The sequence below is a fragment of the Mandrillus leucophaeus genome, unplaced genomic scaffold, assembly GCF_000951045.1.
Source record: "Mandrillus leucophaeus isolate KB7577 unplaced genomic scaffold, Mleu.le_1.0 Scaffold261, whole genome shotgun sequence".
In the NCBI taxonomy this organism is placed as follows: Eukaryota; Metazoa; Chordata; class Mammalia; order Primates; family Cercopithecidae; genus Mandrillus; species Mandrillus leucophaeus.
The window spans coordinates 3,304,111-3,330,383 of NW_012102710.1; the positions used below are offsets into that span (position 1 = coordinate 3,304,111).

At 49.5% G+C, this 26,273-nt stretch overlaps 1 protein-coding gene and 1 long non-coding RNA gene across 2 annotated transcripts; both read left to right on the top strand.

Annotated features, from left to right (window-relative positions):
* The first annotated feature begins 6 nt into the window (after positions 1-6).
* Positions 7-3,241, top strand: NKX3-2 (NK3 homeobox 2). The gene is made up of 2 exons (XM_011984127.1): positions 7-115; positions 1,539-3,241. Exons 1-2 carry the CDS (start codon positions 97-99, stop codon positions 2,072-2,074), a joined length of 555 nt encoding a protein of 184 aa, XP_011839517.1. The 5' UTR covers positions 7-96; the 3' UTR covers positions 2,075-3,241.
* Positions 3,242-12,805: 9,564 nt separating this feature from the next.
* On the top strand, positions 12,806-17,890 carry LOC105542542. Its single transcript, XR_001006483.1, has 4 exons — positions 12,806-13,072; positions 15,130-15,309; positions 15,968-16,061; positions 16,310-17,890. It is a non-coding gene; the product is annotated as an uncharacterized LOC105542542 (long non-coding RNA).
* Positions 17,891-26,273: the final 8,383 nt, after the last annotated feature.

The window sequence follows — 26,273 nt, forward strand, 5'->3', positions numbered from 1 at the left end:
CTCGCGGGGGGATCCTTGAGCCTCGGCCAGCCGGTCTGTGAGCTGGCCGCTTCCAAAGACCTAGAGGAGGAAGCCGCGGGCCGGAGCGACAGCGAGATGTCCGCCAGCGTCTCAGGTCTGCTGCGGCTTCGCGGGGATGGGGGCCGGGCTGAGGGGATGGACGCGGAGGGCAACCACGCCGAGTGGGGTGGTCGGCTGTGAGCACCCTGCGCCCTGGGGCTCGGAGGCTGGCCAGGTCCCGAAGTTCTGCGCTCTGGCGCGAGCTGCTCTGCCACTTCGGGAACTGAGCCCGCGAGAGACCGGAGTAGCTCCTCAGAACCCGGCGTCCTGGGGCGAGGCCTGAGACGTCCTGGGTCAATGTGCATTAGACTGGGTTGGGAGAACCGCTGCCTCCTGCGGTCGGGAGCCTTTGAGTTCGTCGCCAGTGCTTTCTGCCATGTCTGTCCCCAAATGCCCAAAATCAGGGAAGCGGAGAAGTGAGGGCTGCAGAGACCTCAAGTAGCCAGTGCCCTAGCTCTGGACAAGAGACCTTTGCCAGTTCGAGGTCCCAGGGCCGGGCCCCACAGTAGGTGGATAGGTGGTGAAGAATACCTCCGAGTGGGCCAGAGCTGAGAATCTGCAGAACTAGAGCTTTGAGGAAACGGCTGGTTTGGCTTTCTCAGACCCCAGGTCTGGGAGAGCAGCCCTAGGCCGAGGATCCCGGAGTGGGACTATAGTTCATCACGGAGGCAGGAGAGAGGCCTCCTCAGCCGTGGCCTGGCCTGTCCTGTGGTCTGGAAGACCTGGGTGCCCGCCCTAGTTGGGTACAAGTTTCTGTAGGCCTCAAGCACAGGGGAGAGCTGGACCTTTCTGCTGGAGTTCTTCGGAGGGGCGGGTACGAGACCGAGAAGCTGGTGTGGGATCAGGGTCCAAAAACTCGAGGCAGTGGCAATCCTCTCTCTTTACTCTCCAGTCCATCCTCTCATCTAAGGCCTTGGCTCAGCCTGTTTCCATGTCCCTCACAGCAATTCCAGGCGGCTGAGGGTGAAAGATTCTAAATACCTTTGGCCCCAGTATCCGCCTCCACCTTCCCTTACCTGCACTAGACAAGTGTGTGCTGCGATGACGTGCGCGTGTGTGCGTGTGAACTGAGTGTGGAGAGGCTCGTGAACCCAAGCAGAGAGACGGAAATGCAGTCTAGAACCCCAATGCTCAGCACTGAGAGCCGGGAGGGCTTTCGCGGATGCTCGGGTCTAGTGCCCCAAGTTACTGCGGGGAGCCTAGGACCCAGAGAGGGTGGGGAGCAGGTCTCGACAACACAGCGTTGACACAGCGACTGAGTCCACCGCCCTCCCCAGAAGAGACCTAGATGGGATACCCAGTGGGGCAAGATTCTAAGACTGGTCTCCCGGGCGCAGGGCCTCCCAGACCTCGGCTCCGCTTGAGTGGGATCAAAGTGTATTTCCGCCCCACCCCCGTGACCCCTGCAGTTCAGGCCTGGCCTCACCTCGTCTGTGGCGCTGACAGTTTCTTGTTTCTGTTCCCACCGGGGTCCGCAGGCGACCGCAGCCCAAGGACCGAGGACGACGGTGTTGGCCCCAGAGGTGCACACATGTCCGCGCTGTGCAGCGGGGCCAGCGGCAGGGGCGGCAGCGGGCCGGCAGGCGTCGCGGAGGAGGAGGAGGAGCCGGCGGCGCCCAAGCCACGCAAGAAGCGGTCGCGGGCCGCCTTCTCCCACGCGCAGGTCTTCGAGCTGGAGCGCCGCTTTAACCACCAGCGCTACCTCTCCGGGCCGGAGCGCGCCGACCTGGCCGCGTCGCTGAAGCTCACCGAGACGCAGGTGAAAATCTGGTTCCAGAACCGTCGCTACAAGACCAAGCGCCGGCAGATGGCCGCCGACCTGCTGGCCTCGGCGCCCGCCGCCAAGAAGGTGGCGGTAAAGGTGCTGGTGCGCGACGACCAGAGACAATACCTGCCCGGCGAAGTTCTGCGGCCACCCTCGCTTCTGCCACTGCAGCCCTCCTACTATTACCCCTACTACTGCCTCCCAGGCTGGGCGCTGTCCACCTGCGCGGCCGCCGCAGGCACCCAGTGAACAGGCCTGGGCTGAGGCAGCGAGTGATTCCCGCGCCCCGGCTCCGGACCGCCGCTGACAGCTGTAGGCTGTAGCCTGCACGGGGCGCCCCGCCAAGGAGGCACCTGGAGGTGAAACCCAGCTCCAGCTCCTGTTAGCCAGGACTTGTCCCCTGGCAGCTGGGCTGAGTCTGCCCCGAGGGGGCGCCTTTTACTAATTTGAACAGAGGCACCCTATGGCCTAGGGGCCCTGATAGCCCACCTGCCTGGAAGCCCCTGGGCTCTATTTATTATCACGACAATGTTGGAGTTGAATTTGGATTCGAATTATGTCTGCCTGGGGGTGGGGTTTTCCCTAAGCGGGAACTCCTGGAGACCACATAGCCTGAATCCTCAGAATTTCCGGCCTGCTGGGAGCTTTCTGCACTAGGCCACACTAGTTCATGGTATCCATGCTACCAATCTATGTGTATCTACATATCTTTTATTTTTGGAAATTGCATTTGTAACCAAGGGGTGCGAAACCCTGGCAGTCCCAGGCAGCACCAGGCCAGGGGTTGATTTGAAAAGTGAAGGACTGGGTTTTCAGGCCCTCTGCTCCACCCCTCCCTTGTGTCAGAGCTAGGGTGGGGGCGCCCGATTGGGGTGCTGAATGTAAGGAAGGGGGGGGCCTCCGAGTGTGGTGCAAGCCGTGGGTCTCCACATCTTCCCTCTCTGAAGTCCAGGTACCTGCACAAGCAGGAAACGCCTAGGAGCCCCGGAAGGAGGAGAGGGCACACCCGGGCAGCCCTCTGCGGAAACTTTCCTTCATTTCTTTTTATTTGTTTAAAGGAGGTTAAGACGTGTAGCACTTTTCAGTTGTTTGTATTCAAATGACGATTATTTTTGTACTCAATGTGAATATCCCTGGCCAGCCTTTCCAGGGCGCCCACCGCAGTGCCGCTGCCTGGCCCTCAGTCTCTACCTTCCGCCCTCTGCGACTCCTGTGCTCTGGCCCGGGACTCCCCTATCCGCCCCTCACTTACCCTTAAACAGGAGATCCCACCTGTCTTGTCAACCTCGCCGCTTTTCGCCTCCTTAATGGCACTGTGCACTCAACTAGAGTATTAACTGTAAAAAGATTTGTGAAGTTTGGAAGCTCTATTCGCTGTATTTTTTCTTTAATTTATAAACTTTTAGTTTAACATGCCCTCCTGGACGCCGTGTTTTCTCTGAAACTGTCTTTCCGACTTTGGGGGAACCAGTATTACGGCAGGCTGGAAATAGCTGGGGCTTTTCCAACCTCTTTTCGGTCTTGGACAAGGATGCTTAGTCTCTCCTGGGAGCAGCCCTGCTGCCCACCCACTCCTCAGGCAGGGTATAAACCTGGGCAGCTCAGAGAAATCATGGCTTCGGGGACTTTGTAGGAGTCATGGAGGAATCCCACTGAAACCGGGAACAAATTCCTAGGATTTCTCCCCAACCGCCCCGTGACCATTGGTTTCAGAGCCTAGTAAGAGTCCGTGGTTGAACCCCCAGCCAATGTCCATCCCCCATCCCAATGTACCAACCCTTTCACCTCTCCCCAGCCCACCCCACCCTGTTGTTCTCTCTCTGCTTTCGATTTTAGGAGCGTTTCTCTACGTTATCTAGTCTTTAGTTTCAAGAGTGGTTTAGTGAAAAATCCTGCTAAAATTCTGAAGCCATTAGTTGCAAACCAGGCGTGAATGACCTGTCTCTCGGAGAAGGGTCACCTGAGTGTTTTCCTCGGACGGGTGCAATTGGGGCTCTACAAGGTTTCAGAGCGCATCCCCGCACTAAACAAAAGGGCGTCATTTGATCCGCACCAAGCCTACCCCGGGAGCAGAGAATGGGCAGGGCACCATTATATATTACCCCATTTTACAGATGATAATACGCAGCTGGCGCTCCCAGACTCCCCAGAATGCTACGGATTCACTGGAGCTAAATGCTCACCTTCACTAGCAGCTCAAGCCGAGTTCCCGGCGAGCAAGGAAGAGTTAATGCCACACTGCTGGCGTTGAGGCCTCCAGTCCGCGGGACCCGAGCCGGGAAACACCAAAACCCAGGCCAAGGCTTCTTTCAATTTCACCTGAGGCCGAAAGGTCCATTCGCTCTCCAGGGCAGCTGCTACTTTTCCCAGCCCTCGGGCCTCCAAGCTTTGATACCCTAAAGACCTTGGCCTGGGGTCCCGCAAGCCCTCGATCCGGCCCGGGCGGAGCTTGGTGACAAGCGTTTTACAAAATTATCCCCGCTTCCGGAAACAGCAAAATGTAAAGGGAGAGGCAAAGGCCCTTGTGATATGCACACTCCCACCCGGTCCCCCACTCGAGTCCAACTACCTTCCATATGGTTCTTGCAATCATCTCGTTTCTTTAATACTTTACAATTCTATTTTAATTGTACAATTCATCATGACTGTGTTTTTCTTGTAGAGAGTTGGAACATTTCCGATATTGCTAGAATCTCCTCCGTTCTTGTCCCCAGGGATCACTACTTACTGAGGGGTTTTTTTAGGAGGAGGGATTTTCTCCCTTTCCGAAAAGGCAGTTGCTTGTTGCTGCGTCTTAACAGGGTAGTTTGTTCTCCATCTTTGCCGATTGGGCGGTGAAAGAACCAGGGAGTTTCTTTCGAGTAGGAAAAGGCACTGAGGTCCGGGTCGCACCCCTGGGGGCTCCATCTTCCACCACAGACTCCACCTACCCTGCGGACCTGGGCGCCCCTTCCCTTTCTCTCCCACTCTCCGGCCCCCTGCCTGGGCCAGCTCCGCGGGCTGCCTCCGGCTGCCCGGGGAAAATGACTCAAATGAATTCAGTTTGATCCGGATTATGGCAGTTTCCCTTCAAGCTGTCCCGCGGTTTGCCTTGGCGAGAATGCCCTGAGGTCTGATTCTGGGAGCTGGAGGCGGCCTCTGGGTCCAGCCTATCCTCCAAGGAGTTCTCGCCGCATTTTGCGACCCAGACCAATGTCTTTACTTGGGTCTTCTGCCGCAGACGCGGCTCACGTTGAAAATTTGCGGTATTACTTTCTTCCTTTTCTTTCTCCTCTATCCTCTCTCCGCCTTTCTCTCTTTTTTCTTTTTCTTTTCTTTTCTTCTTCTTCTTCTTCTTTTTTTTTTTTTTTGTTGGAAAGATGAAGAACAGTCCTGCTCCCTACTCGAGGGTATCTCTGTTCACCCACTGCCTGCATCCCTGCGCTGCGCTGAACCTCTCTGCCTTCTCTGGGCCTGGTTACCGGAGCAGTAGCAACTGCCGCCTGGGCCCAATGAACCTTCGGCCTCTTCATCGCTCTCAGTCCCTTTGGCGCTTAGCGAATCTTAAAACTGGCCTTGGGGATTTTCGAATTAGATCCACCCACTCTACGGATGGGTAAACCACGGTGAGGGGAATGGCTGGTAAGGGGGCAGAACACCATGTGACTTGCACTGAAATTGGTCCCAAGGATTCGGGTCAAGCCCACAAATCTTACTGTCAGCAGCAAATTTGGGATCAACCAGCTACTAAATGTGGCTGGTGGGTCTGCGTGTGTGTATGTGTGTGCGCGTACGTGTGTGAGAGAAAGAAAGAAAGAAAGAAAGAAAGAAAGAAAGAAAGAAAGAAAGAAAGAAAGAAAGAAAGAAAGAAAGAAAGAAAGAAAGAAAGAAAGAAAAGAAAGAAAAGAAAGAAAGAAAAGAAAGAAAGAGAAAGAAAGAGAAAGAAAGAAAGAAAGAAAAGAAAGAAAAGAAAGAAAGAAAAGAAAGAAAGAAAAGAAAGAAAGGAAAGAAAGAAAGAAAAAGAAAGAAAGAGAGAGAGAGAAAGAAAGAGAGAAAGACCTGGCTGATCCCAAACCGCGTCTCATTTCAAGAGATTAGGTGTGAGAGGCGCTTGGATCCTCAGAGACGATCTTAGATGAGCAGGGTGAGTTGAGACTGGATTCCATTTTAGAAAATAAATGGCTTCCAGGCTGCACTGAATCCCAGCACCCTCACTGCTCCCCCAAGCTAGGAAAGGGGACAGGGGGACAGTGAAACATCATTCAAGAAGGTTGTAATCGGGCTCAAACACGAGTACCTGCCCTCTGAACTGGGGCTCAGCCATGTCAGTACCCAGAAACCTGAGACACTGGGCCCGTGGAAGGGTGACATCTGGGGGCTTTTGAGGAGTGGGGAGTGTGCTGAATGCCGGCTCCTGGTTTCCTCTCAGGGAAGCGCTCTGGAGCAGACCCTGGCAATGGCACACTGAGCATCCTATGGAGGCAGAACCTCATTCCGGGTCTTCAGAAGTCCTGCCAAGCGGCGGTTCTGGCGCTCTGACTCCCTAACCGGCCGCTGGAGCTCAGCACCAGCCAGGCCAACAATCCACTCTTCTCTACAAACATTTCAGTACTTGTTTGGGAAGAAAATGTGGAATCTGGCTTTCTCAACGCAAAGTTCACGAAGTTTAACTCGCTTTACAGAAAGGCTCCTGCGCTGCAGAGGGAACATGAACAATAGAGAGAATCAGACAGTTCTCCTAAACCGGGGAACTGTCGAAGGAGCTCCTGGACCCAAGGGAGGAAAAAGGGGCGTTTGGGCAGCACTCTTTCTCAGAAGTGAGGCAGATCCACGCAAGGGCCTAGACAGCTGCCCGGTTACTGCAGGGCTTCAACCTTGCAGGCCACCCACTTCAGCATGCCAGCCACCTTACTTGGCAACCGCACAGACCTTCATGGGGACTCCAAGAGACTCTAAATGCTTGATGACGCTTTGTAAGTCGGAAAACGCTCAAGGCGGGTAGCTGCGCCGCTGGTTATAGGAGTTCTGGGCCCACAGCTGCTGCTGATGCCACCGCGATGGGTGAAGGCCGGACCATAGCCTCGAAGGAAGCAGCAGCAGAGGCTTCTAATCCGAGGGAGGGCTGGAGGAGCAACCAAACAATATTTAACAGTAAGAAGAACAACAAAAACAACTCCATTCGTTTGTCTGAAATGTTACAGGTGATGCGTTTCCGAATCCTGTTCGGATCCGATTCTCAGAGGCTCCCTGTAGCCTGGTGCACATGACATCCATTTTACAAATAGGGAAACGGAGGCTTAACGAGGTGATGTAACTTATCCATTGCCACAGGTCATTTAGAAGCCAGGTCATGGTGGTCCAAAGCCCAGAAGCATATTTTAGGATTTCAGGTGGCAGGGTAGATTGTCCTTTCGTGCTGGCATCTGCCAGCTTTGGTTCTGTAGTGGCCAGATCACAAAAGCATGCAAACGTTTTGAAAACCATCAAACACCGTACATTGCGCTCATTGTTATTATTGCCGTTATTATTATTGTGAACTTCTGGGCAGTGCTGGATTGGCTGACCTAAAGCAATCTGCCTCGAACTCCTGCGTCCTTTAGGGGATTGCAAGTGTCCTGTAGGTTGCTATGCTTAGGGCCTCTCAATGGTCTAGAGACTCTAGCCTCTACCAGTTTTTGCTCTCCCGATGCGTTTTAGGAATGAAGAAATGCCAAAGTAGGGTTGCAGAAAAATTGTGTTGTGTTATAAATGTTTACATCACCTAATAAATTGGGGGTTTTGTAGTCACATACAGGAGTTATTCAACATAAATTGGGTCGTTCAAATTATTAAAGCATTTATAAAAGATTGATTCCCAGGCCCCTGCAGGCAGGGGTGGTCTAGTGTAGGGTATAGGTTGAACCATGCATTTCTTTTCAACATGTTGGGTGTATATCTGAGGTTGTGCCTCCTATGAAGAAAACGTCAAAAGTCTGAATGTGGGGCAATTTGGGAATGTAAGAACTGGGCAAAGGGTCCTGCAGCCCCGTGCTCCACCCCGAGTCCTGCCGTTTCTGCTTTTTGCTTGGAGGCGGGCGGGGAAAGTAGGAGCGTGGCTTCTGGCCCACCCAGGGCCGACCCGGAATCCGTGGCCACTGCGAATGGCACCACTGTGTTCCTGTTGAAATGGACGGTTTAAAGGGAACACATGGTAGCTGTGAGAGTGAGAGTGTCACCCTCCCTCGAACCTCCCGCGAGGTAAGCTCGCTCCTGAGCTCACATGTTTCCTCCAAGCTTGCGTGAACGTGAGTGACGAGTTCTCCAGGCTCAAAGCCGGCTCCCATCAGCTTTCCCTCCCACTCCATGCCCCTGCTCACAGTCCCCGGTGCCGCCATCCGTCTCGGTTTGTGCGCCCGCGGAGCCGAGAGCACCTAGTCTCTGCAGCCCTCTTGGTCCCATGGGAGCGCCTGCATTAATCCGCACTGCTTCTGCAATCGCAGCTTTAAACTCTCGGCATGAGGATCCGGCGCTGGATTCTGTGCTGCGGACCTGGGGGGCTTTTTGGTGAGTTCTTTCCGTCTCTGTCCCGGTCCCCTTCTGTGGCTACACTCAGCCTCTCTCCTTAGGACCTTGGTGTGTGCCCTTGCGCCTAGGGGAGGATGCACAATGTGAAAGCTTCTCCGCTGCCTGCACAAATCGATGGTGGGAGGTGATCGAATAGGGCTCAAAGACCCCATAGGTACTTAGAGTAAGGCCGCCGGAGGACCTGAGTGGGCTCCTCAGGCCTGAGGCAACTGTACCACTGACTTGGTGAATTTTAGGCAATTAACTTCTCTTCTCTGGGCCTCCATTAAAAAAAAAAAAAAGGATTGTAAGACTCCTGAGTAACGCTTGGAGTTCAGACTTACCACTGGCTTGTAGTGGAGTAAAGGACAAAAGCTTTCTACTTTAAATATTGAGTCGTGTCTTTCCTGAGCACAATTTTTGTTTGCGCGTGGGGTTCGGGAGGTGGTTGTTTTAAAGATTTGAGTCGCCCCAAGTTGCTACCATGCAGGCCTCCCCAGGAAGGTCACTGTGTTTGGGCCTCCGCCATCAGCCTTCCTGGGCCTGAGAGGTCAGCTGTTTTGGAAAGTACAGGTTTTCCTCAGGGAGGACTTCCAAACTCACTGTGCTCGGTAGGGAGAAGGCCTGAGGCGAGTCCTCTCCTCTGTGGCCGCACTAGTCTCCGGAGAGCCGGAGAGCCCCCTGTCCTTAGATGAAAAACGCCCTAAGACGAAAAAAAAAAAAAAAATTCCAAGTGCTTTCTCGCCAGTGGTCCACCAGAAAGAGAGGGTGGGCAGCTGGCTGTAAAAGGAGAGCCAGTAAAGCCGCTCATTTTAATAAGCTCATTAACATTTTTGAATGGCTTTCCTTGTGCGCACCAAGGCCTCCCAGGCAGGCGCGGGAGAACTGGGCAGCGGGGTTATTGCGCACCAACACCCACAAGCACATGCGCGCTGGGGTGCCACCGCTTTCGGCACAGGGGACCTGGCCGGGCAGGAGTGGCTGGGCAATGCCCACAATGCCAACTCGGAACTTCGGCGTCCCCCAGTGCTCCAGCCTCATTGTGCGCCGCACGCTGGACTGTGGCCATCGGAGATTACCAGGCTGCGTGGGTTCAGAAGTCCCTAAGGAGCTTGGGTGACCATATAAATGGGCCTGAATTGTCCCCGAAGTTTTGAGGGATCGGCAGGCCCGGGGTTTGTCCCGGTCTACTTCCTTTTGGCTTGTGTTTTTGGAAAGGGCCAATGGATTTCATGCTCTTGACAATTCAAAAACCAAGTAGTAAACCTGCTCACACCCACGGGTCGAGTGTATTCCTGCCAATGTCAGGCTGCAGCAGGATGTCCTCCGTGCACATCCTGGACGGGGTGCAGAGCTGTCACCAGGGTGACTGGCTTCCAGGAATCCTTCTTTGTGGAGGAGGCCAGGGGCACTGCCCCTCCTCTTTTCCGAGAAGTTGAGCAATGCATTCTTGGACCCTGGGGCTGCAAGAAAGGAAGTTAGAGACACACCCACACAGAGGTGGTGAGAAAGAAAAAGATGTCCCGGGGGCAGAGAAGATAAGAGAGAGAGAGCGGGCTGCAGGGAGGACCTCACTTGGCCAAGTTCTCCACATCCCTTCAGGTCCTGACTTGCAGGTCTTAAGTCTTCACTGAGTCACCCACTCCCCAGGTTTGAACTAAGAGTCCCTCTTGAGTAGGTCCCAAGGTCCTAGCCCTTATCACCTGGGCTCAGTGGGCTCTGGTGCTGTCTGGCCTGGGGACCTCTGAGAATACAGAGATGGGACCTCATGCACTTACTACTGCGCCTAGCATGGGGTCTGTTGCTCTTTGGCATCCAAACCATACTGGAAGAACACATAAATAAGGCCAGGATCCTTCAGCTTCATCGATGTCTGTTTCCACCATACCTTTTCCTACCTACCCCTCTAAGGGCCTGGAGACCCTTGCAAAGTTGGTGGGGGGGGGAGCGGCAGGACCAGCTGGCAGTCTCCAAGCCTGGCCAAGTTCTCATTCTTGTTCTTCTGGGCTGCTGGAGGCAGGTCCTGGGGGGCAAAGGATCAGTGCAAGAGCCAGACTTGTTTCTGGGTCAAATTCTCGGGCCTCAGCCCTCAGAATTTTTCCTGGGGCCTAGGCAGTGAGCAAACCCCACATGCCATCATTTCCCACTTGACCGCATTAAAATGCACATTAACTTCCCCTGACCAGCTAAGGGCTGAAAAACAAGGTCCCTGAAAACACACTCCCCGTTTCAGGTTCATACTGGAAAATGGTTTTAAAACTAGAAAGACACTGCGGTGCAGTGTCGCAGCTGGGGTGTGTGAAGACACCCTGGGAGAGGTTGTGGCTGGCAGTGGAGTGTGGGGACTGCGCTGGGGTAGAGGAGGGGGAGGAGAGGTGGAGGGGGAGGAGAGGTGGTGCGGGAGGGTATTAGACCTCTTGGGGTCCTGGCAGAGCAACTTCTCCCAGAAGCCTTGTTGAGGTGAGCAGGGCTTAGATCGCCGTACCCATTGGGATCATGAGCTTAAGGCAGTGCTGCTTGTTGGGATAGTTGTTTTACAGCAATTGCCCTTGCTCTTTGGATTTCCAGCACGGGGTTTGATATGTAGTAAGAACTGAAATGTTTTCAGAGGAAATATTCCTACCTGGAGCATTTTATGTTTCATGAATGGATTCTCCAGGCGGGCACAGTGGCTCATGCCTGTAATCCCAGCACTTTGGGAAGCCTAGGTGGGAGAATCACGAGGTCAAGAAATCGAGACCACCCTGGCCAACATGGTGAAACCGCGTCTCTACTAAAAATACAAAAATTAGCTGGGTGTGGAGGTGTGCGCCTATAGTCCCAGCTACTTCAGGAAGCTGAGACAGGAGAATCACTTGAACCTGGGAGGCAATGAGGTTGCAGTGAGCCGAGATCGCGCCACTGCACTCTAGCCTGGTGACAGAGCAAGACTCCGGACTCCGTATCAAAAAAACAAAAAACAAAAAAACCTAAAACAAAAACAAAAACAAACAAACAAACAAACACAAAACGGGTTCTCCACTGCCACTTCTTTTGAATCTGAAGGCAGGTAGTATTGATTCCCTGAGAGTCAGAGAAGCAAAAGAAGCTGATGACTCGTCCAGGAGCAATCATCTGGAAAAGCTGAACCCAGTGACTCAGGCCTGACATCTTTTTGATACTCCAAGAGGGAAGGCAATGAAAGCTTCCTCCTGAAAAATTCCCATTGAAACAGAGGTGGATTTGGAGCCAGGCTTTCCTGAAGACCTAGCTCACAGTACTTTGCTGAAAAAATGAATACCCCCATTTACAAATACAAAGATGGGCTAGTGAAAGAGTTACATGCTCCTTGAGTAGTTGGCACCACTAAATACTTGTAGCCTAGCTGATAACAAGTTTTGCAAAGTTAAACAAGGACATGTACCATTTAAAAAATATATTTACAAAGATTGTAAGAGGTGGACAGAAAGTGTGGAGTGACTGTAACAACAACCCAAACAGTAAGAAGTCAGCATCCACTGGAAACCTTCTTTGAAGTAATAGGTTATGTGTATCCCATCCGCAACTGCAATTGTGGTTTTAAAATAAATTCAATATATAGGCTTTTAAGGTTTAGAAAAGAAATACATTGAGGGGGAGCTTCATTTTCCAGGGCATTCCCTCTGTCCAAAAGAATCTGCTGAAGAATTTTTAAAAATAATTCTTTCCTAATATGTCTAATATTTGATTTATATTATTAATTGTTTTCCATGAAATACTGCCTGCAGTGAGGCACTTCCTAAATACACTTGTCTCATTAATAAGAGGCTTGAGCCCTGCTGTCAGGGCTCAGGCCTGAGGAGAATTCAAGCCAAGCGCACGTAGGGAAGGTGGCCACAGGATGCAGGAAGGAGAAATGGAGTCCTGTCCTTTCAAAGGTGGCCAGCCAGGGGAAAATCGCAACAATGAGCTCCTAGGAAATGCGTAAACAGAGATTTCTTTAAAGAGAAAAATCTTTGTTGTGAAATCCTTGTTTGTTCTTTCTTTCTTTCTTTGCTCGTTCATTTATTTAGTTGCTCAGATATTCAGCAAAAGTAGCTGAAAGCCTATTCTGTGCCAAGGATGCAGAGAAGAAAGATCGCTGGCTTGGTGGAGTTTACAGTCTAGTGGGATACAAGAAATGGCAGTGCCAAAAGAAAAATAAAATATGCTGCGGATTAGCGCCTGTGAGGCACAGTATTATTTTGGGAGTTAGTGAAGGAAGGTCACTGGAATATCAAATGTTTGTAAGAGCGCTTTTAGTGGGTGCGGATCCTGAGACCGTGTCACTATCTCTCTGTCTGCCTCACTGATCGTTGCTATTCTGGACTTAGTCTCTGTCCCTCTGTGTCCCTATGTTTCAGTCCTGATTCACTAGTTGCCAAAGGTAGGGCGGTGTGGGCAGAGGCCAGGCCACAGATCTGGGTGCTAGCCCTTCCTCCTTCACCCACCCCCTTTCTTAACGACCCAGCCTCTTCCGGAGGCCTGCGGGAGGATCGCCTAAGCATTGAATGGACCTCACCCTAGGACCCTGGTGCCCTCGGAAACGGGATCTGAGGTCCGGATCACTAACGCTCAGAGATGTGAGGGAAGCCGAGAAGTTGCCGAAAGGGGCTGAGAGCTGCTACTCCTTTTCCCTGGGCAGCAAACCTCAAGCTTGTGCGGGCCAATCATTGCCTTCTGGTAACCAGCGCTTTCTTTAGCGCCTAATCGCTTTCCTGCCCTGCAGTAAGTGCTTTCCATGAATTATTTCATTCATTCCTTCCAGCAGCTCAACTTCCATTGCCCCACTTTGGGGATCAACACTACCCTGGCCACAGCTATTTCCGGTGGAGCTAGGGTTCGAACCTAGTCTGTCTGGCTCCAAACTACTCAGCGCTGGCCACACGTGCGTTGGTTTCCCCAGGCAGAGATGAAGGTACCATGTAATTACAGAGGAGAAAAATGAGGCCCGGAGAGAGTAAGTGACTAAATGGGCATCAATGTTATGTCAGGCACAGAGCTAAATGTTTTACGTTTAGCGCATTTCATTTTCCCGAGCTCTTTGAGAGGTGGAATTTGTGGTCCTGTAGGAACCACGAAAAAGCCAGATAGAAGAGTTGGTGGGTTGAAGCTTTGCAGCTCCAAATGGCAGAGTGGTGAACAGGCTTTGGAGACAGGGCCAGGCTTATCTTCCACTTTTGCTTCTTCCCAGCTTCCAGGCTCTTGGGCGAGTTCCCTAAATTCGGGCCCTCATTCTCCCCAGGGAATAAGGAGACTCATAGGTTGGCTTGGAGATAAAAGGAGATAACGTAGTTAAAGCCCTTTGGAGTGGGTGCATGGCACAGAGCAAGCTCTCAAAAGATGATCAGGTACACAAGCCTGGATGGAACCTACCTTTCTAGACCCTGCTCAGCCTTTCCTTCCTTTCCTTCCCGTCTGCAAAAGAGCGAGGTGATCTTTCCAAAACTACCTGCTGTGAATAGTAAATGGCTTTTTTTTTTTTTTTTTTGTCTCCAGTGGAGACCGGGGCAGCAGTCTCAGAGGGAAGGCTTTTAATCCCGGCTTCATTTACCATGTGCCACTCCTTGGTGACAGTGCAGATCTTAGGGTGCAGGTAGCTCTGGTGGGCCTCACAGGCAGGGCGGAGAACCCAGTGCCGTTCTTCCTACCTGGGGTGACAGGAAGGAGGGTACCAAGCCCAGCAAGGCACATCAGTTGCTCTGTGTTCACCCTCCTCAGTTTCAGAGATTCTGGCCTCCTTGCTCAGTGCCTGATTGGCAAGTTTCCCAGTTCTGGGCACTCAACCCCAATGCCTCAGCCCCAGCACACACACACACACACACGTACACACTACACACACACACACACACACACACTGCAGTCCCCATCACTTCATCATTGTGAGTCAGAGACTGGAGCTCCAGGAAAGGAAAGAAGGTCGAACAGATTCTGCGGTTTTCACGTGCTTGCACTGACCATACCTTTCAGTGAATCCTGGGGCGAACCCGTGAAGTGTGTGGGATTATACCTTTTTTACAGAGTAGCAAGCAAAGTTCAGGAGGGTCAAGTGACTTGGCCAGGGTCATACAGCTTGGAAGTGGTGAGGCGGGAAGTGGCCTGGGGGACCTGTGAAACTTCAAAGCCTCCAGTTAATGTTTGCGATGCCTCCGCGCCGCCTCCCACTCCTAGGGTGCGGACTAGGTTGTGCGAAGAGGAGGGGAGGATCCCACAGGGGTGCGGGGAAGGGAGTATTAATTCTCTGGGCAGTTTCCTATTAAGAAAACACCGACTCCAGCCGCCTCCTCCCGAGTGCCGCCGCTTGGCCTCCTGAAGGCGAGGCCTGTATATTTGTAGTTTGATTCTGCCCGTCAAGGCTAATTTCTCCCTACAACTTAATGGACTCGGCTTGACGTGCGTAATGATTCCTAATCACGAACATTATTTTTGCTAGCGCGGAGACATGTTCCAGTTGTTGTGACAGATCGCATTTCAGCCATAATGACGGAAAATTACCATTTCTAATTCTCCGGTTTTTGACACCTAAATCCACAGACCATATGTGGCGGCGGGAACTCTGGGTCCGGCGGTCCTCCCTACCCGCCGCAGCGAAGCTGTGCTGTCGCCAGGGCTTCCACCCTAGAGCCGCGCCCAAACGGGTGGAGTGGGAGGGGCCCACGGGAAGGACCCGACTTTAGCCTTTGGACCCCTTCCCCCGACCTGAGGGCCCCCTACACCAAGGAGCAAAAACCAGAACTTGGACGGGGCCTCAGAAACTGTTGTATCTTCCGTGACTCGTTTTACAGATGGAGACTGAGGAGCAAAGGAGAGTGCAGCTTATCCAAGATCTCAGGGCTAGTAACTGGCGAGAAAATTCTGCTCAGAACCATTCCCAGAGGTGAGACTGTTTTGTCCTTCAGTCCGAGAAAGGGAGACCTGGCTCCCCCCTTTATTTGCAAGCCTCAAAACCATCAAGCCAGGCAAAGGTTTTTTTTTTTTTTTTTTGGGGAGGGGGGAGGTGGAGGGGGATGGCGGCGGAACATTGACAACGTGCCAGGAAATTTAGGCACAGAGAGGGTAAGTAATTTGCTCAAGATCACAGCGCTAATACGAGATGGTGCAATTCACCTTCCTCTCACTTTCGGCATTCACACAAACCAGGTGTGAATAGTTATGGCCACTTCTGGTGTGGGGAAACTGAGGCTAGTAGATGGAAAGCCGAAACTAAGACTCCCACATCCGTGTCCCCGAGTGTTACCCAATATGGTAGGTCCAGGGGATACAGCGAACCCTACTACATGCCAACATTTTGTAGGTTGTTTTGGGGGTCACTTCCTCTGCTCCCTTCCCCACCCTCTACCCACTTGAAGCTAGACTCTGGGCGAAGCTCTTGAGATACTGAAGTAGAAACGTAACCCGGTCTACCAGGGCCTCACAGTTTAGCTCGAAGTCCTAATATAGATCTATGCATTTTTTTTTCTTGGGGAGTAGGGAGTTCCACGCGGGGGCCAGTGGAGTTAGGTCAGAATTTACTAACCCTGCTTTTAGGAATACATCACAGAACCTTAGATACCGTCTCTGTACAAGGGGTTAAAAATGCCCCACTCCAAAAATGGTTGCATGCTCGATATGGCTCCTTTCCAGGCACTCGAAGGGCGCGGACCTTCGCTGAGACGCCACCTGTGCAAGTGGAAGAAGCCCTTGCGCCACTGCTGAGCGGTTGGAGGGGACACTGCAGGTGCGCTCCAGTCAGGCAAGGAGGCAGGACCAAAGTCCCCAGCTCTCCGGAGGCTGGTGGAGAATTCCCGGAGGTTATCTGTAGTCCCGGCTGACCCCTGAACGGGTGGGGGTGGGGGCGGGATGCGGGGGGGAGCATTAAGCGTTGAGAGGCTGGTGTGGGCAAGCCGCAGGACCTCCCTACGTAGCCCACCCTGAGTTTGCTGGCACAGCTCGGGTCTCAGAGCGCTTCTCCTTGTGCAAAAGCAGCGATGACCTCCGAGGGTCAACGAGACCAGGTGCCCATTAGGGAAACAGATGGAGGAGAAATCATGCGTCAAGGTCTGAAATTCGACGTGGCTCTAACTCGATATCTCCTCATTGTCGCCACACATGCACCCGCCTGCAGCGGCGCACCGGACTCGGTGCTGCACCTTCCTCCTGGCGCCTGCGCCACTGCCCCCGCGCAGGTCCCACCGCGCAGGACGCCCCTTCCCGCTTCCGACGTCTACTGTGGATCACAAGCGGTCACCGCCAAAGCCTCCATTTCGGTTCTGACCCAATGACTTTGGGGACGCCCTGGGAGGAGATGTGGAGAGGATGTGGCCAAGGTGAACCAGCCAGTGTAAGTGCGAATGCTTCTGGCTTCTCGGTAACACCTACCCAGACCCACCACCCAAATCGGGCCTTGATAAAAAAAGAAGCATCTTGACAATATATTTTTAGACGTAAGTAAGTTGAATGTGCCCACGGAGGGAGGTTGAAGACATTTGATTATTAGGACAGAGTAGAAGCCTGTCTGGCTCATCCCCTTGGCCAGCTCTGAAGCAGCAGTGGACACATCTCTGCGATTTTGCAAGGATGTTTGTGAATGCGCTTTGTAACTCCTAGAAAATAGGCAAAAAACCGTGAGTGGATGTAGCTGCACCACTGGCACCTGTAAGAACGTGCCCTAAAGCTGTGGAAAGTCTGGTCTTCCTGTTATTCAGGTTCCAGACACAGTCTCAAGCCTCAAACCTCCAAGAGTTGTCTTGGCTGCTCATTTTACCAATATGAAGAGGTAGGTCAAGCCTGAAGAGAGCGGCTCTGCTGTTTTCTTTAGGCTGCTTGAAACTTTGGATAAGCAGGGAAATTCCAAGAAAGAAATCCCTGTATGTAAATTGGGAGAAAAAGATATGATGAATATTAATACAGAGGCCTCTGAACAAATGGAACCTCCATTTTCACATCCAGCACAGGATCATCTGCAGCCAGACAACCTGAGAGTTAACCCCAACTCTGCCTTTTACTGATTGCTTGATATTGGGCCTTAGTTTACTCATCTGTAAATTGGGGGCAGTGATAGAATCTATCCCACAGGGTTTTGCTGAATATTAAATGACTTTAAACTTGTAAATGGCTTAGAATAATGCCTGGCATATAACAAGTACTCAATTACTGGTGCCTGGTGTATAGTAAGTACTCAATATACATTAGTTATTTTTCAAAGACACCACAGATCACCTGGGAAGGCCTCTCAGGTATTTGCCTGAGATTCAAGCAAACAAATGTGGAAGCTACCAAAGGCCCATGGAGGCTGAAGGATCCTTGCAGAGAGATGTTCTAAATGTTGCCTAGAATGGCAGTTTGGAGGGAGGCCTCTCCAGTCAGAGGTCTGGATGCTAAGTTTAACTCTGCCACATATTAGCCAGGTAATTTTGAAGTAATAAACAATCTCTTTGTGCCTCCATTTCTTCTTGTGTAAAATGAGAGGCTGTTGTGAAGATTAAATAAATACAAGTAAAGCTTTTAAAGCCAGATCCAGAAGAAAGGATGCTTTATGTTTGCTTTAAAAATGTATATGTAAGACATTTTTCTCTATGCCTGACATTCAGTAAGAGCTCACTATTGTCAGCTCTTATTCCTTCTTGGTAGGTAAGCTGCCTTTACAGACATTACCAGTTTAGGGAAAGATGAGATAGTTAGTAAATGTTCTGGTAATTGTGTGTGATTGCTCAGAGACAAGGACTTTAGGGATATAATCTGAGTTCAAGACTGACAAAACCAAACCACTCACTAACTGGGTGGCCTTGCATCAGTCACAGCCTCTGGGAGCTGGCTGCCACCTGTTCAAGGAAGATAACAATTTCCACTTAGCAGAGGAGGCTCTGGAATTTCCCTATAGGAAGAAATCTGGGGTCTGGGGGATGGTTGGAAGCTTGTCTTCAAGCTCTTCTGGCAGAGAAAACAGGCTCTTGACTTAGATTGATTGTACGCTTGTGATCTACTGGAAAGATTTTGGGCCGTGGAGTAGAGCTTTAGCTGCCCTTTGCTGCCCGGCCTATTCCTAAAGGGCTAATTGCTATGCTAACATTCCTATTGTAATTACTGTAATTCCCTAGATCTCTGGGTGGGGCAGAAAGACTGCCTTAAAGTCAGATTGAGAAATTGAGTGGGACATTTGGTTCTTAGTCCTTCATAAGATGCCAGCGGAAGGGCAGAATTCATTTGGAGTTCACAAATGTCTCTTCTGGGAAGGCAATCCCGATCAGAAATTCTGATTGCTTATTCCATCTTATCAACGACTTACTGTGTGCCTGCCAGGTATTGAAAGATCCACAGGCTTAGTACCTACTTTGTAGACTGAGATTAAAATCAGGTAAAATGGTTGGCAATGTGCTTGGTGCACAGTGCTGGAAAAATGGGAGTTCCTATATTAAGTCAGATCATAAATGCCTGAAAACAGGGCGAGGCGGTCAACAGGACCTTCTGAGACATATTCACAAGAAGACTCAGGTGTATTTTTAAGCCATCCCGGAAAAGCTTTCAAAGCACTTGTGAGGCAGCTTTTGTCCGTTTTACTGAATGACGTCCTGAGGCAGAAGGGGCTTTTCTACTGGAATTTCCCTCCCTCTCTGAGGCTACTCTGGAAATTTAAATTTAAAAGCTCCTCTTGGCGCTTGCTCCCCGGCTCCCCAGTCCTCAGCGCCGGTGTCGGGGAAAGCTGGGAAGAGCCATGCGGTTGGAGGTCCCTGCGGCCCCTCCTGGCTCTGTTGCGTTTGCGGAGGTGGTTAGTTCTGGAGCACCTCATGTGCCGAGTGCGGACCTCGCTGACTAATCGCCTCCGCGCGTAGAGGCGACCCAGTGTCTTGGGAGAGCAAAGGGGATCACTGTGCTTTCAGCTTTCCCGGCCTGTTCCGGAGAGCCCAAGGTTGGCTTCCGCGAGAGTACCCAGCGTGCCGACTCGTCCTTCGGTTCTTCACGTCTGCATCTCCTCCCTTTGGTCCTAAGGAAAAGCTGTCAGCAAGACTGGTGGACACATGCGCGGTCTGAAGCCAGGTAACACGACGGCAATTGTTGAGCTTTCCATAGGGCCAGCCCACCATGGCAGCTATCTATGCCCATTAGATAATTGGTCCCGTCCATTCTATGGGGGTCGTTATATTACCACTCCTATTTAGTAGTTGAGCAGGCCAGGGTACCAGGAACTGGATTTCTCCGTGGTCCTATAGCTAACCAAGTGATGGACCCTGAATTTGAACCTCGTGTCTGGCTTGAGAGTTCGCGTTCCTATCCAGGCCTGTCTGCTATCTTCTTCTGTGTTTCAGGGCCCAGGATGGTGCCTGATATCTGGTAGGCTTCTCTGAATATTTGTGGAAAGAGAAGGTATTGTTATCCTACTGTTACAGATGGTGAAGCAACTTGCAAAGAGAACATTTCTTTCTACAGGGCATGAAGCTAGTGAGCGGAATTGCTGAGCTAATCCTGGCCTCTCCAAAGGGAGGAGGCCAGGAAGTGGCCCAAGTCCGCGTTGGTGTGCGTCTTCCCCTCTGCGTCTGGAACGGGAAACGGTGATCATAGTGGCTCAGAGCCTCTAGCCGGACACACCCTGCCTTCAACTCCCGGGTCCTTCTGTCCCAAGCAGAGCACTGCATCTGTGACATCCGCATAGAGACAGGGCTGATTGCGCTAGAGACCCGGCTCCTCGACGCTGAGGGTTCTCGGCCTGGAGGTAGGAACGTGCGGATTTAGTTTTACTTCTATCATGCTCCGATTACTCACCACTGACTTCACACTTTCCATTCCCTAAACGCGGGATGTCCAAGCTGCCGGAGGCCAAGAGCACTAGCCAGGAGTGTAGGACTGCCTGGCGGCGGCAGCGCAATCCCATTGATGATTCCAGCAGAAAGGACAAGGCCAGGAATCTGGACGCCCGGGTAGAGATTGCAGCAGCCAGTATCGGTGGAGTGGGTGGGTGAGTGGAACCCAGCGGCGGGGAGGGACGGGGGCGCAGTGGGATAAAATGGGCTAGTGGCCGCAGGCGCGGCGTGGTTTGGATGGGATGGGATTGAGAGGCGCGGCGAAGGATCCTGAGACCGCCACTTGGCAGTACCGCGCAGCCAGGCCAGTGTCCCGCGCCCCTCCATCCCGTAGCCCCCACCCCACTTTCCTCTTGGCAGGAGCAGCCCCTGGCGAAGCTGGCTGTAACCAGCTTCTGCTCTCGACACTGGCGCTCCCTTTCCGCCCCGCAACAATCACTCCATTCCCCCGAACGCTGGCAATTAATGGGGGTGGGGACAAGTGCAAGATAAGTTGGTTCAAATACGCGGGAGAGGGGACCATGAATTTCCCAAACCCTAGCAGCGCTTGACCGTGCCAGACGCTGCGTTTGCTGAGAAGCCACCTTCTGCGTGGGCCTTTGAAAAGCCCCCAACTTTTTTTCTGCCGCAGGTTCTTCTGTGAAGACTGAGCTGGTAATGTCTACCTCTTGGTGAAGCTAAAGAGGGACGAGGGCGCTTCCAAAATGAAAAAGCCCAGAGCAGTGTTAGGGCCTTGCAAGCCTCAAACTTCAGCGCACGAGAAAATACAGTGGAGAGATTGCTTGGTTTCAGCAGATGAGGGTGAGGCCCAGAGATCTGCACTTTTACTTTTCGGGTGGTCCTGGTACAGGTGGTTCGGGACTTCACAGCAAAGCCTATCGCCGCAGGGCGAGTAGGGAAGCGAGTGGATGGTGTCTGACCTCCGCTCGATCAGCGTGTCCTGGGAGCCACTATGCCAGGGGCGCTGGGAACACGGCATATCCAAGGCCTCCTCTCAGGGAGGTGATCGTTTATTTAGCTGGGAGTCAAGCCTGGAGTCAGGACTCTTCATTTAAGCCACTTCCTCCTGCGAGGCCACCGCGGCCGCGAAGTCCGTAGCCTCAAGGTGCCTCCTCGCGCCCCTGCTCCCGGGACCTCTCTCGGCCTCCCAGTAGTTTTCGCATCCTTAAGTCTCGTGGCGCACGCTGTGCTAGGCCCCGGCAGCCCTGGCACCCCAGATCTCCCAGAGGAGAGGGAGCTGCCAGGCGCCACCCTTCCCTGGGGCTCTGAGCGCTTTGGCGAGCGTCTTTACAGCTACCCTACCCGGGTGCGGTCTTAGAGGAGCGACAAGGCATCTGCCAGCTTGGGGCGGGGGCGAAACGGGGGTGTGGATGGGTGGACGGCAGGCTGCTGAGTGTGGGGGGTCGAGTTCTGCCTCACTAGGACTTTGCAGAGGTTTGCCCCGGAGCACAGGAGCTTGGCTGCGGCCGACAAGCGGAGGCGGCCTTCTTGCAGAGAACCCCGGCGTCGCTTCCTGCCAGCCTTGGCGGGCGGGGGTCAAGTCAGGCTTCCCAAGTCGGCGGGTTTGCGCCTGGCCTCGCTGCCAAGGAGAGCCACCTGCAGAGGCCTGTGGCGAGCGCCGAGCTGAACCCACACCTGGAACGTGCTTCTCCCCAGTTCCCTTCTCAAAGCCCTTTCCTTGCAGGTCTGAAATGGAGCGAGAGGCTCTGCCTCTCCCTCGGGAGGAAGGTAAGGAAGTTGTCAGGGATTCACAAGCAGACAGTGTTTGCCTGCCTTTACCTATCCAGGTGAATTATTTGCGGTGACTTCTCATTTCCTTCCCCAAAGAAAACCATGTCCTCCCATCTTTCCATCCCTTTTCCCTCCTTTAGCTTAAATGCTTATGAAAAATTAATGGAAAAACATCTTCAGTGGCCTTTGGCTTGTCCTAGAAAAACAACCTAAACCCAGACCTCACTAGTAATAACGAAAACTTTAAAATTCAACTGTTTATCCCAGGCTTCCCTAGTTTTCAAACTGACAAAATATCAAACTCGATATCTGGCTGTTGTACAGAGATAACCTGGGTGAGGAATGACAAAATATGAAATGTTAGTGCCCATAGATTTGGAACATTCCACGGGGCTTTTTCCTTTTGCTAAGCTATAGACTTGCTGAATGATCATGCTAGAACTGAAAGTTTTGTGTTAATGTATTGGCAGTTTATAGGGGAAAAAAAGTGGAATATCGAGCTCATGAAATTCAGTAAGAATACCATTAGAATTTTGCCGTATTTGTCGTTCCCCCTTGGTTTCTTTTACATGAAATTCCATATAAAATATAAACTATTTATGTAAGTTTGCAGTGTTACACTAACCAAAAATATAGGGAATGAAACAATTATGGAGCAAATATAGGTATATTAATTAGCCCACCTTGTACATGCAGCTATATGTTCTACATGGCATTTTTCATTACTACATGAGCTGTTAAATATATAAAGTAGGTACATTTGTGGGCACATTAACACACTATGAGAACTTGAACTTGTTCATTTCCTGACTTTTATGGGCCTGGTTGGGCTGTGTGGGCATGCTTTATACATGCTACGTGCCCTGAACTCCCATTGACTTCTAGAGTCCCACCTCCATGGATGGAGGGAGGCAAATAGAAAATGGCAGCATTGAGTGTAAGCTGACCAAATCTATGTTACCTGCATAGGCATAATAATAACTGCATCCCACAGTGGCCCAGGCCCCAAGACAGAAGGAAGCTCTAGACTCCTCATGAAACTGGGCCAGTGTCCCTTCCTTCACTGAGTGGTCATTTCAGGGACCACATGGCAAGTCCATCATTATACTGGAAAGGTTCTTTTGTTGTTGTTTGTTTGCCATTGGCTCACCTGAGCTATACTCAAAGCTTTGTTATAAATATGAAAACTAAATTGAGGCTGCCCTGCTCCCTTAATGCAAATGAGTTTGAAATAATTTTCACCCCCTCCTCACACAAAGAGCCATTTGTACCTTTTATATTGGATTTCTATACTCCTTTATTCTCAATCATAAAATTGAAAATAACGTTAATAAAATAATTATATCCCTAGAAATGGATTTCTTGGTAAAGAACAGGCCTGACATAGAAATAAATACTCTTGGTTAATGATAGGTGTTGCAATGTACAAGAATTTATATTACCTGTATTTTAAAAAATTGCTTATGTGTTCAAGAGAACTGAAAAAAACCATACATACTGTTATCTTCCATACATATTTTTTCACAGATTTTTGTTTTATTTTGTTTTTTAGTAAATAGGAATTTAGCAAAAAAGTAGTTTGAATCTGGAATTAAAATAAAAAATAAGGCTTTAAAATTCTACTTAACTGTGGACTATGTAAGAAAAAAATTAAAGTCAGCTTCAAGACGAATCTTGAAATAAATGTTAAAACGCCATTTGGTTTACATGCAAGTGGTATAAAAAGAAAAACATTCTTGTTTTTAAGATGGCAAAAGGCTTGGAGAAAACTGAAAAATGCCATTTTTCACTTTTATGTCCTGCTACAGGAACAGATAACCAAATATTTTGGAGGGAAAAAATCTGTCTTTTTTTGTAGAAAAGTATTTTCTTGCATGATTCGGGTTTCCACATTTTATCTGGTATGTATAGGCAGTGTATGATTAATCAATTAACATCTGAATTAAATATTGATAAGTGAAGTTTAAAAAATATGTAAATGGTCATTTAGCTCTAATTATACTATTTAATTTAAAAAAAAAGTCCACTTGAATATGGAGGTAACACCTGCCATTAACTAGTGCTTGTTTCATGCTAGGTACCATGCTTGGTGTCTTCCACGTATTGTTTCATTTCCTCCTTAAGAAAGTTGTTGCTATCATTCCCACTTAACAGATTAGGAAATTGAGCCTTAGAGAGTGTAAGTGACTTACTTAAGGTCATATAGATAGTAAAGAGTAAAACTAGGATCAATTGACTTTATGACCTAAATTTTAGCCACTACTCTAAACTGCATCCTTCCATTGATATGAATAGCCATGCTTCCCTGAGCAGACAAATGAATTCATAGAACCTTGATATTTTATTTAAAATGCTTACTAAATTAAAATGGTTCAAGTTGAAATGGTAGAATTGATTATGAACTTAGACTTTGAGAAAAATGACCTGGCTTTCAAGAAGGTGGTCTTATTTGCTAGGCCTAAAATGTTTTACTTTACTGTTCTGTTTTGAAATGTTATTTTTTTGGAACAAAACCAGTGGTAAGGTTTAGAAATGGAAATGCCAATATAAAGGACAAAATGCTGGAAGTTTTTCAAGCTGTAAACCAGAGGGAGCTCGGCTGGGAAAATTAATATGCATATCAATTTCATGTCAGACAATTCATGAGACCGATAGATTTTGTGTAGTCTCTCTATTGAAAAAATATATTCTAAAAACATCTGTTTGCTAAGAAGTGTAACTCTAAGGTCCACATTCCCTGGCTTGTGTACTGAAGATATTCAGCGTTTGAGTGTTAAGAAGAGCTGCGAATTAATGCCTGAGAAAAATTCCTTCCATTTCCAAGTCTGCCAATACAGGATTTTCAGAAAGGAGAGCTGACCAAGGAAATTAAACTCCCTTTTACTATGCAGATGTCAAGAAAGAGCATACTCTTCAAAGCGAAGCTATGAAACAGAAGAATTTTTTCTTCATGTTGAAATATATTTTCCTCTTGACGTTCTTTCAAAGTTTTAGTTTCTTTATTCTTTGTTACTCTGCAATACTGATTATTTATATCTGAAGAACATAATGTAAAGGCAATTTAAAAATTTGGCGACAATCTCTAATTGTCTACAATTGAAAAAAAAAGTAATTGGAATTAACATATATGTCATTAAAGGGTAAATTTTAAATTTGGTCCTAGCAGTCCCAATATTTAGAAATGGCAGAATTATTTTGCCATTGAAGATTCTTTATTGAATAGTATTTATTGAATGTGATGAATGCCTGTTGAGCAGGTTAATGTGCTGCCTTTTTAATAGGGAGCTATTTCTACTGGCTTACCTTCCATAGGCATGCACTGGAGTTGTTTTTCAGTGCCATGAGAGCTAATGAAGGCCAATTTAGAGCAATTTTCTTGAAGATTGCTGCTCAGCCCTGTCTGACTTGTAATTCCAACACTTATGCCAGGCTGGAAGGAGTAGCAGGAGGTTAGTATATACAATTATATTAATATCGATGTTATTTTAGTTACTTAAAATTCAGTTATCTTGAATGCAACCAGTCAGATTAATAGAGACCATATATACCCAATGCATACATTACACCAATAAACCTAGCATTTAAACAGACATTGAAATCAAGTGTTTGAGAAAAGGTTTCAAAATAATGTTTAGCCTGAGCTCACCCTGAGCTAATGAATGAGGGCAAAAGATCCTCCTCTATTATATTTTTTACTCTAAACTGAATTTTTTACATTTATTAGTCAATGAGTCATTGGTATTTGTTATCTTAGATATGTCACTGCTGTGTTTACCATACTTTTTGAAAAGGTGAAATTATCTTATTCTGTTATAGATATTATTTGTATCCACACTTTCTGAGCAGTGTATACTGTTTCAGAATGGACTTATTAACAGGAAAATCAAGTAACTCAAGTTGTAGAGAATGAACATACATAATTCAAATAGAGGCCAGTTATGTGATGTTGGCACCATGAAAACTCAGTAGGGTTCCTTTAGCTCAGTGACTTCATTATTTAGGGGGAAAAAAGAGAGAAAAGATGACTTACGCATTCTTCTGTTATTTTGTAGCCTCTCAGACATTTTCAGATTTCACCTTTCATTTTAAAAACAAAAATTTTCTAGGCCTCTTTCCAAACTATTTAATTCACCTCTGGTAACTACAAATAAAAAATGAGGCATAAATTGCTTTTAAAAACTTAGAAAGGTATTACTAAACATATTATTGCATCGGACTTAATTGGCTGTAATATATTTTATGCCTTCAGTTCTTTTGAGACAAAAATGAAAAAAAAATTGTCCTAGAAGCAAAAGATACAAAAGTGATTTCAAAGGCAATGACTACAAGGTAATTTTACAAAATAGGGGTGTTTTTTGGTTGTTGTTCTTCTTTATTTTAAATAATGCCACCTTGTCTAAAAGAGGATAAAAAGTTCCAGGGCA